Source organism: Telopea speciosissima, chromosome 8, assembly GCF_018873765.1.
Source record: "Telopea speciosissima isolate NSW1024214 ecotype Mountain lineage chromosome 8, Tspe_v1, whole genome shotgun sequence".
Lineage (NCBI taxonomy): Eukaryota > Viridiplantae > Streptophyta > Magnoliopsida > Proteales > Proteaceae > Telopea > Telopea speciosissima.
This window is the reverse complement of record NC_057923.1, coordinates 43,456,961-43,473,349: the sequence shown is the minus strand read 5'-3', so window position 1 is coordinate 43,473,349 and position 16,389 is coordinate 43,456,961. Positions and strand designations below refer to the sequence as shown.

Below are 16,389 nucleotides of genomic sequence, written 5' to 3'. Positions count from 1 at the left end.
TCTTTATATATGATGTAATTCCCCATCATTGGAGACAGATTTGAAAAATGAATTGAGTTTGTGGTTTGAGTAGCCTGCGGGCTGTGTGCGAGTTTCTCCCCCCCCCCCCTTCTTATGCGAATTCTTCTCTTTCCCCCTGCAATTCTGATTTCTCCGAGCTTCCTCTCTTCTCCTAACGACCCTCCACCAGATGCTAGTGGTGCTGGTGAAAGACTAGCAAGGTGGAATGACAGGCTCTGCAGTATCTTCTTTTCCTATTTGGATTAATCGATCTTCTCCAATCTGTCCTGTGGATCCGGTGAGTGTTAAAACTGAATTTTCTCTTGGCTATTGACTGATTGTTGGATTCCTTAGCTGTGATACTCCATCAATGTCGAAAGGCTAAAGTTCCCTACTGGTAGAGGTGACTTGCAGTTCACTGTTAGTGTTATTTCCTTCTAATCGCAAGGACTGATTGACCATCATCTAGCCATTGGTTCACTGCACAACTTTGGAGTTTCTAACTAGTAACCAAGTACTGTTGTCAACGTTATTAGAGTCTGATCTGATCAGTGGATTACTAGTTGCCGGTGGTTACCAATTTCTGTCCACAGTTACTATGAGGTCGTTGGATTAAGATGAATTTTATGTATGATGTTCCATCTAATGAGTAGAAGATATGTTTTAGCTTGATGATGAAATGTTGAGTTGGTATGGAGGTACAGCCTAGTTTCTAAATCTGGAACCATAGTTTCTATTAGGGTTTCTCTCCTATATCTCTCTATCCAACCATCAGATTGAAGCCAAACTGGGAGTTGAAGGACATAGGGAGATCTAGTATTGTTAGTATTTTGGGACTGATCGAAATTCTGGTTTGGGAGAAATTATAGACTTTGTTCCGCTGGTTGTGCACTTCTACGATCCTGTTGTGGGTAGGATTCTGAAATCTACAATGATGTTAGATTGAATCCATAAACTTGGTATCAGCGCTATGACAGGGCAGTACAAGGACTCCAGATCAAACCCCTGATCCTTTCAATCGCATACTTAAGCTGATTCAACAAATGTCTGCAGACCAGGGGCAACTGTCCGATAGGGTGACTGCCATGGAACAGTGGATGTGTACTCCTATTTGAACGCAATGTAGCTTTGAATATCAAGGAGTTGGAGGGAGGCAGCCAACTCATTCTACAGCCAACAACAACCAAAGATTCATGGGTAGAGGGGCACAGAGGGATTCTCACACAGTCACACCCCAACCCACCTTTGAGAACTACATGAGAACATATTTTAAAGTTAGTAATTATGTACATCATAGGCACTTTGATGATTCCCCAAGGGTTCGACTAGAGTTGAAAGAATAAATGAAAGTTTTGACCCACAAGTTTTCTATGATTGACTAAATGCTTTGGATGATTATTTTGAGTGGTACGAATTGACAGAGCTAAGGAAAATGAAACTAGCACGAGCAAAGCTTATTGGGCCAGCAACGGAGTGGTAGAACAATGAAGAACGAAGGTTGCACATACGAGGTACAACACCCACCACTTGGGATGAGATGAAAGATGAACCAAAAAGTATGTACCTTCCACAAATTTTCCAGGCACGATTGCATGATCAACTAAACTCCTAACAGCAAGGCACCCTTCTCTCCTGAATACATGCAACAGTTTGATTCGCTTGTTTCGCGGACCTGAATTAAGGAGAATGATACCCAACTTTTGTCTCGATTCAAGTTGGGGTTATGGCCAGAGATATGGCAGGAGTTTGGCGTGGTTGACATTTATGATATACAGGATTTTTTTAAGAAGGTTCTACTAGCTGAGGAACAATTGAAACCACCTGTGAGACGACATGGTTTCCAAACCGGGGGAATATACTAGGACACCTAACAGTGTTGCTTCGGATTGTTTTCAGAAGGCTCTACAAGCTGACTAACTATTAAAACAACTTGCGAGACAACATGGTTTCCAAGTCAGGGACTATACTAGGACACTAACAATGTTGCTTCGGATAGTCACATAGTTTGACCAAGACGTGCACCTACTACTACAGAGAAAGGAAACACTTCAATTAGTGACGGGTGAGGTAAAGTGCTATCATTGCAACAAATATGGCCACTTCGGCAAGTTTTGTCTTCAACATCTAAAAAATGCTATTGTGGACGCCGTTTTCTTATGGACTAAAACAGGACATCCATCACAAGTAACTGATTCCTCAATTTCAAAAAACTCATGGTTGAGTTTCTTTCAAGCCGGGTGATGGAATCAATTCATCACTAAGGAAAGCTTCAGATTCCAACCCAACTGGCAAAATCGCAGTGCAAGAATAAAGACCAGAATAAGATAAATGCAGTAACAACCAATCAACAGACCAAATCAAATAGAATTGGTATGGAGGAACAATATCCCAAAATCTCGTAGCAATCCAATGGTTGGTTTCAAAGATATGAGCGGATGAACCAAAATAAAACTCAATTCCAGAATTTAGCAACTAAGCTTTAATTTCCAATCCACAAAACTAAACACCACCAACATTGGGTCGAATGTAGAGCTAAGGTAGTTGTTCAAACCCCCAAAAACTTGGTAGAGAACTGATGGTTAGATTGACTGGAATAGGATTGTTTCAAAATTAGAAACTAGGTTCTCAAATTTAGTAACCAGTTGGATCACCCAATCTGATGTTCAGATCAAGGCCAAATTTGAGTTGAAAGTTAAGATTAACCAACAGGTTTAAGCCTCCAAACATCTCTAAAATCCAATGGCTAGATGGAGAGTTATGCATGAAATTTAGTTTCTGGACTTTACCTTAAGACAGAGAATCCACAGGTATGGTTGCAGCTGAGAATTTGATTCCAACTTAATAACTGCCAAGAACAGCAGCACTGATCTTCTAAATAATCCTCAAACAGTAATCAACAAACTAAAAACAGACTCAGCACCTACTTGATTCCACAGGTGCAGAATAAAAGAGAAGAAGAAAAAGGTAGAAGGATCTGTTGGTTTCCCACCAACTGTGGAGAAAGGCCTCTCACTAGTCCCCTACCTGGAGTCCCACCAGATCTACTGTCTCACAGAAGTTGATTGTCTCTTACAAACAGAACAATGCATACTCTAGTAGTAATAATTCACCAATCCCCATTTGTGGGCTCTTTAAAGTGAAACATCATTAAAAAATTAGAAACTCTTCATAACTAAGAGTTAATAAAATAGAAAGTATCTAGAACTTACAAGTGTTACAATATCAGAAGGTAAAACCAGCAGAAAGAAGGGAAGAATAGTTAAGGGAGGAGAGAAGAGAAGCTGCTAAAAGGACTAGCAGCTGATAGCAGCTTCCCCCCTCTCAAATCTTATTTATAGGAAAGTAAACTGAGTACATAGATTTATAATCAGATTAGGAAAGTGAAATAAAATATTAAAGACTCAACTGTCTAAGACTTAACTAAAGTCCTAGAACAACTATGAAAGCTGAGAAATAGAAATAGAACATCCCACGATAGAGGGACTCCCTCTATTGTGGTTTACATATAGCTCCATAATTTTAACAAGAAGAAATAGCAACTAGGAGACTTGAAAAGATTAAGACAACTTAATAACTAAAAAGCTATAATAAAAGAAACCATAAAATAGAAGCCATGATTTTAGTAGTTTAGAATATTGCTGGAATATCCCAAACTGAATCGTCCATGCAAGTAGCAATCTTGGACCGACTCTAGGGACCTAAAACCTGGTCCAATAGTAGGCCCAAGTTTTTACTTTACCCAAGACTAGCTCAATGGGACTTGGGCTAGCTGGGCCATAGTAAAATTCACGTTTAGTAAGCATCCCCATAGTTTTAGATAAAAAAACGTACTTATCCACATATTTCCAAATAGTCGGAAAATTACGTGCACTTTAAACTATGCCATATTGAACGCATAGTATACGCACTTTTTACCATTTAAAACAACAAAAAAACAAATCTCAAATCCTTGCTCCCTACTTTCTGTTTTGCCTTCTATTTCATTTCCTTGCTTATAATTCTTAAACACAATAATCAGGTCAGATCATCTCTTTGGATCAAACCTTAGCTTAAGTGACCTTTAAATTAGGAGCATCAAGTTGCACCATTAGGGAGTTTTATATTAGTTTCATATTCTTGTCAAAATTACTTTCTTATGTTTCTATTTTCCATTACTGCATTGATGTGTTTTTGATAATCTTGTGGGATGTAATAGGAAATTAAGTATTCTGCTATTGTATTGTGTTTATTTCATTTGTGAGGCTTCCTTTTGATCAAAGTATAGTCTACATGCTATAATTCTGTTTATTAGGTGATGTACATGTCTGCTGCATAGTGAATATATGCATGTATTATTGATCATGGATTTGTAGAGAGGAACCATCTAAAACAGGTATTGAACACATGGCATATTATTTGCGTACACCCTTTATTGCACCGAATTTTTAAAAAGTATTATTAACGTTTAGTCCGTTTAATACCCGCACATATTCATACCCTTTTTTTTCAGTACTCAAACTTAATAACTATGGGCTGCACTGACTAAGCTCAATGGGCTTGGACTGGCCTTTCTTCTTTCTTTCCTCCTTCGATCTACATCACGGGGAGAGCAGATGTAGATTGAAGGAGGAGAAAGAGAGGAGATGTTCAACAGCAGGCAAAGCCAGGAAAGCCATTGTGTCCAGCACTTTGGTTTGGGGGGGGGGGGGTTGGGTTAGGTCCAAGTTTTGGTCCAACAGAACCAATCTAATGGTCCTTGAGTGGGGGAGGGCGTACTAGTAGTAATTAGTTTCTAATATTGTATTAAGATTACTACTTGATTGCTACTTGTTTAGGTTACAAAGTAGTTTCTATTTTTTTAGCGACCATGTTAGTATAAGGCTAGATCCTAAGCAGCCTTACTAGTTTCTATTTTTAAGGGGTTTCTATTTCTAAGAGTTCAAAGTTGTAAACGGGTATCTTAGGCCATGCAAGGAAGGTTCTATTTGCTGTTTTGACTAAAGTTAATGCATAAGAAAGGAGGGCACTACCAAAAAAACAATTGGGAAAAAAGAACGCTAACTGGTCAGGTGGTTCCTGTGCCCAGACACAGGACCGTGTGAATTTACCGTTCAGCCCCCAGTGAAATAAAAAATCCTACTCAGACAGATCTTTCTACACACACTCTCATTGGTCCCCACACTGGTGCAGGCACTACATGACCAGACAGCAATCTGTTGCCCAAAAAAATTATATGGCTTTTGGCAGTGTTCTTGTGTGATGCAGGATTCCTGTGAGAGACAGGTCTAGTGAGCTGCTAGTGGTGCTGGAGAGAGACTAGCCAGGTGGAGTGAGAGGCTCTTCCATATCTTCTTTTCCTATTTGGCTTAATCTATCCTCCAATCTGTCTTGCACATCAGGTGAGTGTTAGAACTGAATTTTCTCTTGGCTATTGACTGATCATTGGATTCCTTTGCAGTGATACATCAATGTTGAAAGGCTAAAGTTTCCTGCTGGTAGAGATGACTAGCAGTTTAATGTTCTGCTGTTTCTTGACTTTCTAATTCCAAGGACTGATTGACCATCATCTAGCCATTGGTTCGCTGCAAGACTCTCGACTTTTTAAGTGGTAACCAAGTACTGTTATCAATGCCTCCCTCACTCCCTCCCTCACTCCCTCCCTCCCTCTTCCAGCTTCCAACTGCAAAGCAATGGTAGGAAAGTTTACCTAATTCGAAGGAGTGTCATTTCATGCAGGATGAAATCCTTCCTCTTCCTCTCCCCCAGCCTTTCAAGTATCCCTTGTCATCTCACTAAAACAAGTCTATCATCACTCTCTTTTCAAATCCTTCAAACCCTTTCTTCCAAACCCCCATCTCTCCGAAACCCTAACTTTTTCCGCCTGAAACCCTTCTCTTCTTTCAATTCCTCGATTTCAGCCTCTGTTGAGGACACAGGCTCGCGAACTGAGAAACCTCGAATTTCATATGGCGAGATACATGTCATCGTCAGCCCAATGTTTGCTGGTAAAACCACCGCGCTCCTTCGCCGGATCAAGACTGAAAGTAATAATGGCAGGAGTGTAGCAATAATAAAATCGAACAAGGATACAAGATATGGATTAGAGTATAATGTAACACATGATGGAGCTAAATTTCCATGTTGGGCTCTGTCTGAATTATCATCTTTCAGGCAAAAGTTTGGAGTCGATGCTTATGACAAGCTAGATGTGATAGGGATTGATGAAGCTCAATTTTTTGGAGATCGATATGATTTCTGTTGTAAGGCAGCTGATCACGATGGGAAGACTGTAATTGTTGCAGGCCTTGATGGAGACTACTTGAGAAGGAGATTTGGTTCACTGCTTGACATTATACCATTAGCTGATTCTGTAACCAAGTTGGCTGCTCGATGTGAGCTATGTGGCAAGTGTGCTTTCTTCACCTTGAGGAAGACAAATGACACACAGACAGAACTGATTGGCGGGGCTGATGTTTACATGCCAGTTTGCCGGCAACACTATGTCAATGGACAAGTAGTTATTGAAGCTACCAGGATTGTTCTGGAATCTCAAGAGATTCAATGTGATTCATACCTTAAGGAAGCATCTCCCCTCCCAAGTTGATATGGTCTTTCTACTTTGCAGTCTAATTTATGGTGTTAGGTTTTGTCACATTTGGCCCCTCACCAGTCTGTACTCTTTACAGACTTGTACTTTTGAATCTTATCCCTCCTGCTTGGGTGAAACTCTGTATTTTAGGCTTTCAATTTGTCAAACTCTGTAGTGATTTAGGTGGCCCCCTTTTTTTCTTTCAAGCAGGAAAGCAGCACACCTAGCAGTGGAAGATGCCCCTATGTAATCTTTGCTCAAACCAAGTTATTGTAATATGAAAACTGAAATCAACATTAACATTGATTATCTAATCTTAAAATATTATAGAAAAAAAAAAAAGTACTGTTATCAATGTTAATTAGAGTTTGATCTGATCAATGGATTGATAAGTGCTGGTAGTTACTATTTTCTGTCCACAGTTACTATTTTCATGAGTTTGTTGGTTTATGCATTCTGGCCATTGGATTAAGATGACTTTTATGCATGACTTTCCATCTTATGAGTAAAGCAAATGCTGTAAGTTTGATGATGATCTACATTGTTGATATGAAGGTACAGCTCAGTTTCTAAATCTGGAACCATAGTTTCTATTTTGGTTTCCCTCCTATATCTCTCTATCCGAACAATTGGATCAAAGCCAAACTTTGGGGAGTTGAAGGACCTAGGGAGACCTAGTATTGTTAGTGTTGAATAATGTAAACCAGAATACCGTGGGGGTATTCTGGTGTTTTGGGTCTATTTATCTTATGTTTTAAACTGTTTTACTTACTGCCTAGTTATGTCGACTATGGCAGGGGTATTTTTGTCCTTCTTCATTATTTACCTTCATATATATAAAGGGCTTGACTGATCACAATCGATCATTCAAGCATTCTAGTTTTGTTAACATGGTATCAGAGCCATCTTCTCTGATCTAGGTTATTTCAAAACCCTGACACTTTATCGATCTTGGCTTTCTGGGCTGTCGATTGGAAAGATTTTTTAGGGGTTTATTCCCTTGGTTTACTGTTGCACTTGACCTCTATTTCAGCCCTACCTGCTGCTGTTTTTTGAAGATCTGATTTTTTACAAGTTCAAGGATCGATTTTCTTCCTGGCTGCACTATGGGTGACTCAGAGATTACTTCAGCTACTTCTGGAGGAGATCAGAATAGGACTGAATTTCTTCCCTATGCTGCTGCAATTAAACTTGATGGCACAAACTACTTAATATGGGCCAGATCATTATCCCTGACCGTGGCTGGTAGGGGACTCACTGGCCATCTCACTGGCACTACCACTCAACCAGCTGAAGCAGGGGCTGCTCTTAATAAGTGGGCTGCCAATGATGCAATGGTGATGTCTTTTATTACAAAATCCATGACCACTGACATCTCTAGTCAGTATATTCTCCTTGACACTGCTACTCAGATATGGACAGCTGTCAAAGGCACTTATGGTCGGTCGGGGTGGTGCCCAAGTTTATGAGATCCGGAAAACTCTCCAAAATACTACTCGAGAAGGAGATGATCGTTACCAAGTACTATGCTGCCCTGAAGTGTTTATGGCAGCAATTGGATCACTATGCTCGATTTCAGCCTACCACTGCTGCGACATCACGCCTACCACACCTATGTCGATCAGTTTCGGGTGTATGACTTTTTGGCTGGACTCAATGATGACTATGATCCTATTCGGGTACAGGTCCTTGGTCGGGTTCCTTTTCCTACTTTGGAGGAAACTTTTTCCTATGTACACAGTGAAGAGACAAGGAGGGCTGCTATGATGATTACTCCTAAGGTTGAAAGATCAGCATTACAGACTGCCACTACTGACACTTCTGCTGATATTGTTGCTACTGCTGCCACTACTAAGGAGCCTGTGAAGTGTGAACATTGCCACAAACCCTATCACACTAAGGCTCAGTGTTGGAAACTTCATGGGAAGCCTGCTGATTTTGAGAGTAAACGGGGTCGTACCAAGCCTAAAAACAAAGCCAATCACACTGAAAGTGTAGCTCCAGCTCCCACTACTGACATCGGCTTCTCCCAGGAAGAACTTCAAGCTCTCCGGCGCCTGTTAAATACATCTGCTGCCTCCACTACATCTGCTGCCAATTCAGGTTCCTTCTTTGCCCGTACAGGTATTTCCTTTGCTGGTCATTGTGCATCAGTAGTTTCCACTCCTTGGATAATTGATTCCGGAGCTACTGATCACATAACAGGTTCCTCCAGTCTTTTTACCACATATTTTCCTGCTTCTGGTAAGGACAAAGTTAAAATTGCTGATGGGTCCCTCTCCTCCATATCTGGGAAAGGATCCATTGGTTGTTCTCCTTCCTTGACATTAACTTCAGTTTTGCATATTCCCAAGTTTACCACTAACCTTCTCTCCATTAGCAGTATCACCAAATCTTTGAACTGTAAAGTAACCTTCTTTCCTACTCATTGTGTTTTTCAGGAACTGGACTCGGGGAAGACGATTGGATCGGGTAAAGTGCATGGCGGATTGTACCTGCTTGATGGAGATCCTGCACCTACTCAGGCTTTACCTTCTAGGCTTTGTTCATCAGCATCCTTTTCCTCTGAATTACACATATGGCACTCTAGACTAGGACATCCCCCTTTAGGTACCCTATCTACTTTATTTCCAGCATTAAGTACTACTTGTAATAAAGGAGATTTCTTTTGTGAGCCTTGTGTCTTGGCCAAACAGACACGTTCAAATTATCCTGTTTCTAATAGACGATCTTCTTCTTTATTTCATGTTGTTCATTCTGGTGTGGGGTCCTAGTAGAAAAGTGTCTATTTCGGGTCATCGGTGGTATGTTACCTTTATTGATTGCTACTCTAGGTTCACTTGGGTCTACCTTATGCACACCAAAAGTGAAGTTTTTTCGTGCTTTCAGCACTTCCACCAGCTGGTTAAGACTCAATATAATGCCACTGTTCAGATCTTACGGAGTGATAATGGGCGAGAATATTTGGAAGGTCAGTTCCAACAATACTTGGCTTCCCATGGTATCCTCCATCAGACCAGCTGTGTTGATACTCCAGCCCAAAATGGTGTGGCTGAGAGGAAGAACTGCCACCTCTTGGAGGTTGCTCGGGCCCTTTTGTTCGCCCGTCATGTCCCTTCCACATATTGGGGGGATGCTGTCCTTACTGCAACTTATTTGATTAATAGGCTGCCCAATCGGGTCCTTAATTCCAGACCCCCTGCTGAGCTGTTACTTGGCTCTTCCTCCTTTGTTGTTCCCTCTAAGGTTTTTGGCTGCTTTTGCTATGCCCGGGATACAAAGTCCCCTGGCAAAATTGACCCACGCAGCCTTCGTTGCATTTTCTTAGGGTACTCTGCTACTCAGAAGGGGTACAAGTGCTATCACCCTCCATCCCGCAGGACTTTTGTCAGCATGAATGTTGTGTTTCATGAGAGTGTCTCCTACTATATGTCCCCACCTCTTCAAGGGGAGAGTGTTAGTGAAGATGTGTTAACTATGGACTCTCCTCCTTCTCTCTAGTATGTTTATAATGAGGCTGAACCTGTGCAACCTACTTCTCTTCCGCCTCCTCAGCCTACTCCTTGTCCTCCCCCTAAGTCAGGGGGAGAGGTTCCTGTGCAAGGTGAGACAACCTCCATTCAGGGGGAGCAAACTACTCCAGCCCAGACTCCTGTCCAGAGAACCATTAGTGAATTTCAGAGGCGAATTGATGCAAGTAATACAAAGACCTATGCAAGGAAACACAAGCAGGTTCAATCAACTGTTGCTCCCGTGCCCATCCAATTGCCGAACTTGGATCCAGAACCTGCCTCTCCACCTGGTAATGTTCCTTCTCCTGAGTTACCTATTGCCCTTCGCAAAGGTGTCAGGTCTTGTACTCAGCATCCCATATCTCATGTTGTTTCATATGACTCCCTTTCCCCATCATTTCGTGCTTTTATTTCTTCCCTTTCTTCTGTCCATGTTCCTAACAATTGGCAGGAAGCTCTATCAGATGGAAAGTGGAAGGCAGCCATGATGGAAGAAATGGAGGCTTTAAAGAAAAATGACACATGGGAGCTTGTGGTCCTTCCACCTGGGAAGAAAACCGTTGGCTGTAAACGGGTGTTTGTGGTGAAACAGAAGGTGGATGGCACTGTGGATAGGCATAAGGCACGACTAGTAGCCAAGGGCTTTACTCAGACATACGGCATTGATTATCAGGAGACCTTTGCACCTGCTGCAAAGTTGAATACAGTTCGTGTGTTGTTATCATGTGCAGTCAACCTTGGTTGGGATCTGCAGCAGCTAGATGTCAAAAATGCCGTCCTAAATGGAGCATTGGAGGAAGAGGTATATATGGACATCCCACTAGGGTTCTCTTGTGACAGAAATAAAAGAAAAGTGTGCAAACTGAAGCGGGCACTGTATGGGCTGAAACAGTCACCCAAGGCGTGGTATGGTCGATTCCATAAGGCCATGATTTCTGTGGGCTATAAACAGAGTAATGCTGATCACACTCTCTTTATCAAGAGAGTTGGTGAAAAAATCACTGTTCTTATAGTCTATGTTGATGACATAGTGGTTACGGGTAATGATGGTGATGAGATCAGACAGTTGAAGACCTTTCTTGGCCAAGAATTTGAGATTAAGGATCTAGGGAAACTGAGGTATTTTCTTGGGATTGAAGTGGCTAGATCTTCGAAGGGAATATTTCTCTCCCAAAGGAAGTATGTCCTAGACTTGTTGGCTGAAACTGGTTTGCTAGGCTGTCATGCTTCAGATACTCCTATGGATCCCACGGTTCGACTCAGGGAAAAAGAGGGTGAGCCTGTTGATAAAGGCCGGTACCAAAGACTTGTAGGGAAGCTGATTTACCTTTCACACACTCGTCCAGACATTGCTGTTGCTGTGAGTGCTGTAAGTCAGTTTATGCATGATCCCTACACCTCTCATATGGAGGCTGTGCTTCGCATTCTTCACTATTTGAAGTCAGCCCCCGGAAAAGGCATTCTTTTGTCTTCACATGGTCACCTACGGATAGAAGCATACGCCGATGCTGATTGGGCTGGTTCAGCAGATCGAAAATCTATTTCTGGGTATTGCGCCTTTGTAGGTGGAAATCTTGTCACCTGGCGTAGCAAGAAGCAAAATGTAGTTGCTCGTTCTAGTGCCGAGGCTGAGTTTCGAGCTATGGCACAAGGGATTTGTGAGTTACTTTGGCTTAAAGGGCTGTTACAAGACCTAGGTATTCCTATTCGACTTCCTATGCTACTATACTGTGATAACAAGGCGGCAATCAGCATAGCACACAACCCGGTACAGCATGACCGTACCAAGTATGTTGAAGTGGATAGGCATTTTATCAAGGAGAAGTTAGAAGATGGACAGATTTGTATTCCCTTTGTGACTTCGTCTGATCAGCTTGCTGACATCTTTACCAAGGGCCTGCCTGGAAAGACTTTTCATCCTAATCTAGTCAAGTTGGGCATGATCGACATCTTTGCTCCAACTTGAGGGGGAGTGTTAAATAATGTAAACCAGAATACCGTGGGGGTATTCTGGTCTTTTGGGTCTATTTATCTTATGTTTTAAGCTGTTTTACTTACTGCCTAGTTATGTCGACTATGGCAGGGGTATTTTTGTCCTTCTTCATTATTTACCTTCATATATATAAAGGGCTTGACTGATCACAATCGATCATTCAAGCATTCTGGTTTTGTTAACAGTTAGTATTTTGGGACTGATCAGAATTTTGGACTTTGTTCTGCTGGTTGTGCACTTCTACGATCGTGTTGTGGATAGGATTCTGAAATCCACGATAATGTTAGAATGAATCCATCATATCTTCAACCAGTTGGAACTGTGAGTCAACTCAAAAAGTGATTTTTGCAAAGAATAGCATTTTTCCCTGGTGCTAACTAATCCATAGTGAACTTCACTGCTTTATGTACAGAAATAAAACAAATTTAAGTGCAAGACACTTATGAGATGCATCATCAACCACAAGTTCCATGAAAACATTCAATTGGAGTAAAAAACTAAATCTAAGAGTACCTTAGAAAGACTTGGCGGAGGAGGAATTACAACAGACCTGATCTTCAAAAGGCATCTCTCTGACATATCCCTGTCCCTCTTATCAGTGCTAATAAGCCTTCTATAAATAGGAGGAGCCCATATATTTGCAGAATCTCTCATTTTTTCACCCACTTGAGCTGCCAACTTTATCAAAGCCTATGAATAACAAAGTTAGAGGATTAGTACAAAGCACAAGGCATCCCTGAAATACATATTGTTTAGAAACCTATACAAGTAGCATAGCCCTAAAAGCAAGGATTGAGATCTCGATTTTGGACCTGGTTTCGGTCAGGCACAAAACCAAGACATGTTGGATCTCGTTTCGAGGTTTCAACACTAGGTTTCATTTCAACCAGGCACGATACTGAGACAACTCGGAGATTTCGGTCAGTTTCGACCGAGATTTAGTTCCATGCCTAAAAAATAAAATTTGGATTTGGTAATTAGATTTTATTTGGTATTGATGGACCATGCTAAGAGGACAGACCTCTACGCAACAATAATGTTGCTCCATTGCGACCTAGTAGTCATGGGATCAAGTTGGGAAACAGCCTCTCCACGAAGCGGGGGTAAGGCTGAGTACATTATGACACCCCACAGTGGCGGGAGCCTCGTGCATTGGGTACGCCCATTGATGGACCAAGCTAAATGGATGAAAGATAATCACTCAGCTCAACTAAGGAAAGGATGCTTTAGATCTAAACTAAAAATACTCCAAATTGAGTGAAGCAAGTCTACCCACCAGGAGCAACATCAGCATCTGACACTTTCTGAGAACCTAGGCAAACAGCTAGCAAGATTTCCATAATTTAATGATTTAATTTGCATAGCTTATGTTACTAAATACATTTGAAGAATACAAAAACCGAGAAGAGGAGAAGAACAGATGGAGAGAAGAAGATGTGAAGAGAAGAGAACTGTCGGATATGACAGTCTCCCTCACAATGCTAGTATTTACAACTTGAAATTACAACAGAAACGGGAACTCCTATTCAGATTAGGAATTCCTAATCATAATAGGATTCCAAGTTACAATAGGAAAATAACAATAAAACTAAGACTAACAATTCAAAGTAGAACTAGGACTAATAACTCAAATTAGAAATAGGACTGACTGATTCACATTCAAACTAGGAGTCACAGGAGGGGAAGAATCTCATGAATCGAGATTTCCTCTTCTCCCCTAGAACCGATATACTTTAACACTCCCCGTCAAGTTGGAGCGTATAAATCATCTAGACCCAGCTTGGAACAACTTCGACGGAAAGCATATCCAAACAATGCCTTTGTAAACATATCACCAAGTTGATTGGTAGTAGAGACAAAAAGAGTGACAACCAACTTCTTCATAACAGCATCCCGAACAAAGTGACAATCAACCTCAATGTGCTTTGTCTTTTCATGAAAAACAGAATTACTTGCAATATAGATAGCGACTTGATTATCACAAAACATTTGCATAGGCTGGCTGATGGGAAACCCTAATTCCTGGAGTAAGGATTTGACCCACATCAACTCAGCAACAGTATGTGCCATCGCTCGATATTCAGCTTCAGCACTAGATCAAGCAACGGTGGTTTGCTTCTTGCTTTTCCAAGTGACCAAGTTCCACCCCCAAAGGTACAATAACCAGAAGTAGACCATCTATCACCATCAGCACCAGCCCAATCAGCATCGGAGAACCCAACCAAATTAGCATTCTGATTAGGTCGATAAATAAGACCTTTACTAGGAGCACATAGTGCAACACACGGCAAGCAGCATCCCAATGAATTTTCTTTGGACACTGCATAAATTGACTAATAACCTCAACAACAAAGGATATATCCGGGCGAGTAATTGTAAGATAAATAAGTTTGCCAACTAATCTTCTATATCAATGAACATCTGAAAAATCCTCACCCTCAACGAATCCAAGTTTCTGATGAGGATCTATGGGAGTATTTGTGGGTTTGGAAGCAAGCATTCAAGTATCAGTCAGAAAGTCAAGAACATATTTCCTTTGAGACAAGCTAATACCGTTCTTGCTTCGTAAAACCTCAATACCAAGAAAATACTTGAGAACACCCAAGTCCTTCATCTGAAAATGCTGATGAAGATGTGCTTTAACTTGGGCAATACTAGAAGCATCATTACCAGATATAATAATGTTATCCACATAGACGACCATCTCCACCACTTTAGAATTCTAGCACGAACAAAAACAGAATGGTCAGAGTAACACTGTGAGAATCCTACCTTAGTAACAATGGAGCTGAACTTATCAAACCATACTCTTAGAGATTGTTTCAACCCATAAATTGCCTTGCGAAGTTTGCAAACTTTGGTGGAAGACTTCCCCTGAGCAACGTACCCTAGAGGTTGCTCCATATAAACCTCCTCTTAAAGATCACCGTAGAGAAAAGCATTTTTGATATCCATTTGATATAGTGGCCAATCAAAATTAATAGCCAAAGAAATAAGGATCCGAACAGAGTTCAGACGAGCAACTAGAGAAAAAGTCTCAAAGTAATCCACACCATAAGTTTGAGTATAGCCTTTAGCAATCAGGCGAGCCTTACAACCGTTCAACAGAACCATCAGGATTGTATTTGATAGTATAAACCCACCAACACTTAACAAGATCTTTCCCAGCAGGTAACAAACCCAAAGTCCAAGTATTGCGAGATAACAAAGCATCCATCTCGGTGTCCATGGCAGATTTCGAACCTATGGTGAGAGAATGCCTCATGATGGGTGTAAGGGATAAAGTTAGTAGATAATGTTTAAGCAAGTGGATGATAGTGAGAAGGAAGATGAGAAATGGTTACATAGTGCTTAATAAGATAAACAAGTTTGTGAGTACAAGAGTGAGTACCTTCACGAACAGCAATGGGTAAGTCGATGGAGCCTTCAACATCGGAGTAGATTAAGTGTCGGGCTGAGCGGCATCCGTAGTATCACTAGGTAGGATCGGAACAGTAGCAACAAGAGTAGGGGGTAATGTATCAGGAGCGGGTACAGGTAGCGGAACCATGGTAGTAGGTAGAGGGATAGTGGTGGAAGGTAAAGTTGGTGGGCAACGTCGACGACAATGATAGACCTAAATTGGTGAAGGAAAGAACAGGAACAGGTATGGGTGAATCTAGAGGATCTTCATTGTTCACTATAGATGGGACAGTGGAAGAAGGAAAATAAGGAGTATTTTCTAAAAATGTGACATCTGCACTAATAAATTGTTTGTTGGAAATGGGATCAAAACATTTATACCCTTTATGAGTACGAGAATAACCAAGCAAAAGACATTTAATACACCGTGGAGATAGTTTATTAAAGGTGAGATGAAGAATGTGAACGAAACATACACAACCAAAAACACGTGGTGGAGAGGAAAACAAAGGATGATCAGGATGAAGAATAGAAAAATAAATTTTATTTTGTAAAACAAAAGAGGGCATACGATTAATAAGATAGCAGGTCGTAAGAACGGCATCACACCAAAAACGTTTGAGGACATTTATATGGATCATAATAGAATGGGAAACTTTAAGTAAGTGCTGATTTTTGTGTTTGGCCACCCCATTTTGTTGTGGAGTGTACGAGTAGCTAGTTTGGTGAGTACTACCATGGGTGAGGCAAAAATCAGAAATCGCAGATTGAGTGTACTCCAAAGCATTATCTGAACAAAAAATTTGAATGGATGTGGCAAATTAAGTCTTTATTTCTTGATAAAAAATTTAAAATACAGTAAGAAATTGAATCCGGTCCTTTAACAAATAAACCCAAGTGGAGCGAGAATAATC

At 41.0% G+C, this 16,389-nt stretch overlaps 2 protein-coding genes across 4 annotated transcripts in view; one reads left to right on the top strand and one right to left on the bottom strand.

Annotated features, from left to right (window-relative positions):
* Positions 1-16,389, bottom strand: part of LOC122671768 — a 61,727-nt gene that overhangs the window by 20,500 nt on the left and 24,838 nt on the right. For all 3 annotated transcript variants that reach the window (XM_043869195.1, XM_043869196.1, XM_043869197.1), the window contains one exon: positions 12,587-12,763. In XM_043869195.1, coding sequence (XP_043725130.1) covers positions 12,587-12,763 — 177 coding nt within the window. The remainder of the gene's footprint in view (positions 1-12,586; positions 12,764-16,389) is intronic.
* LOC122671769 (thymidine kinase a-like) lies at positions 5,717-6,910 on the top strand. Its single transcript, XM_043869198.1, has one exon. The coding sequence runs from the start codon at positions 5,717-5,719 to the stop codon at positions 6,581-6,583; it is 867 nt and encodes a 288-aa protein (XP_043725133.1). The 3' UTR covers positions 6,584-6,910.

Excerpts from the sequence above, each read along its gene's own strand:
- LOC122671769 (XM_043869198.1), top strand. The coding sequence starts at position 5,717 with ATGAAATCCTTCCTCTTCCTCTCCCCCAGCCTTTCAAGTATCCCTTGT.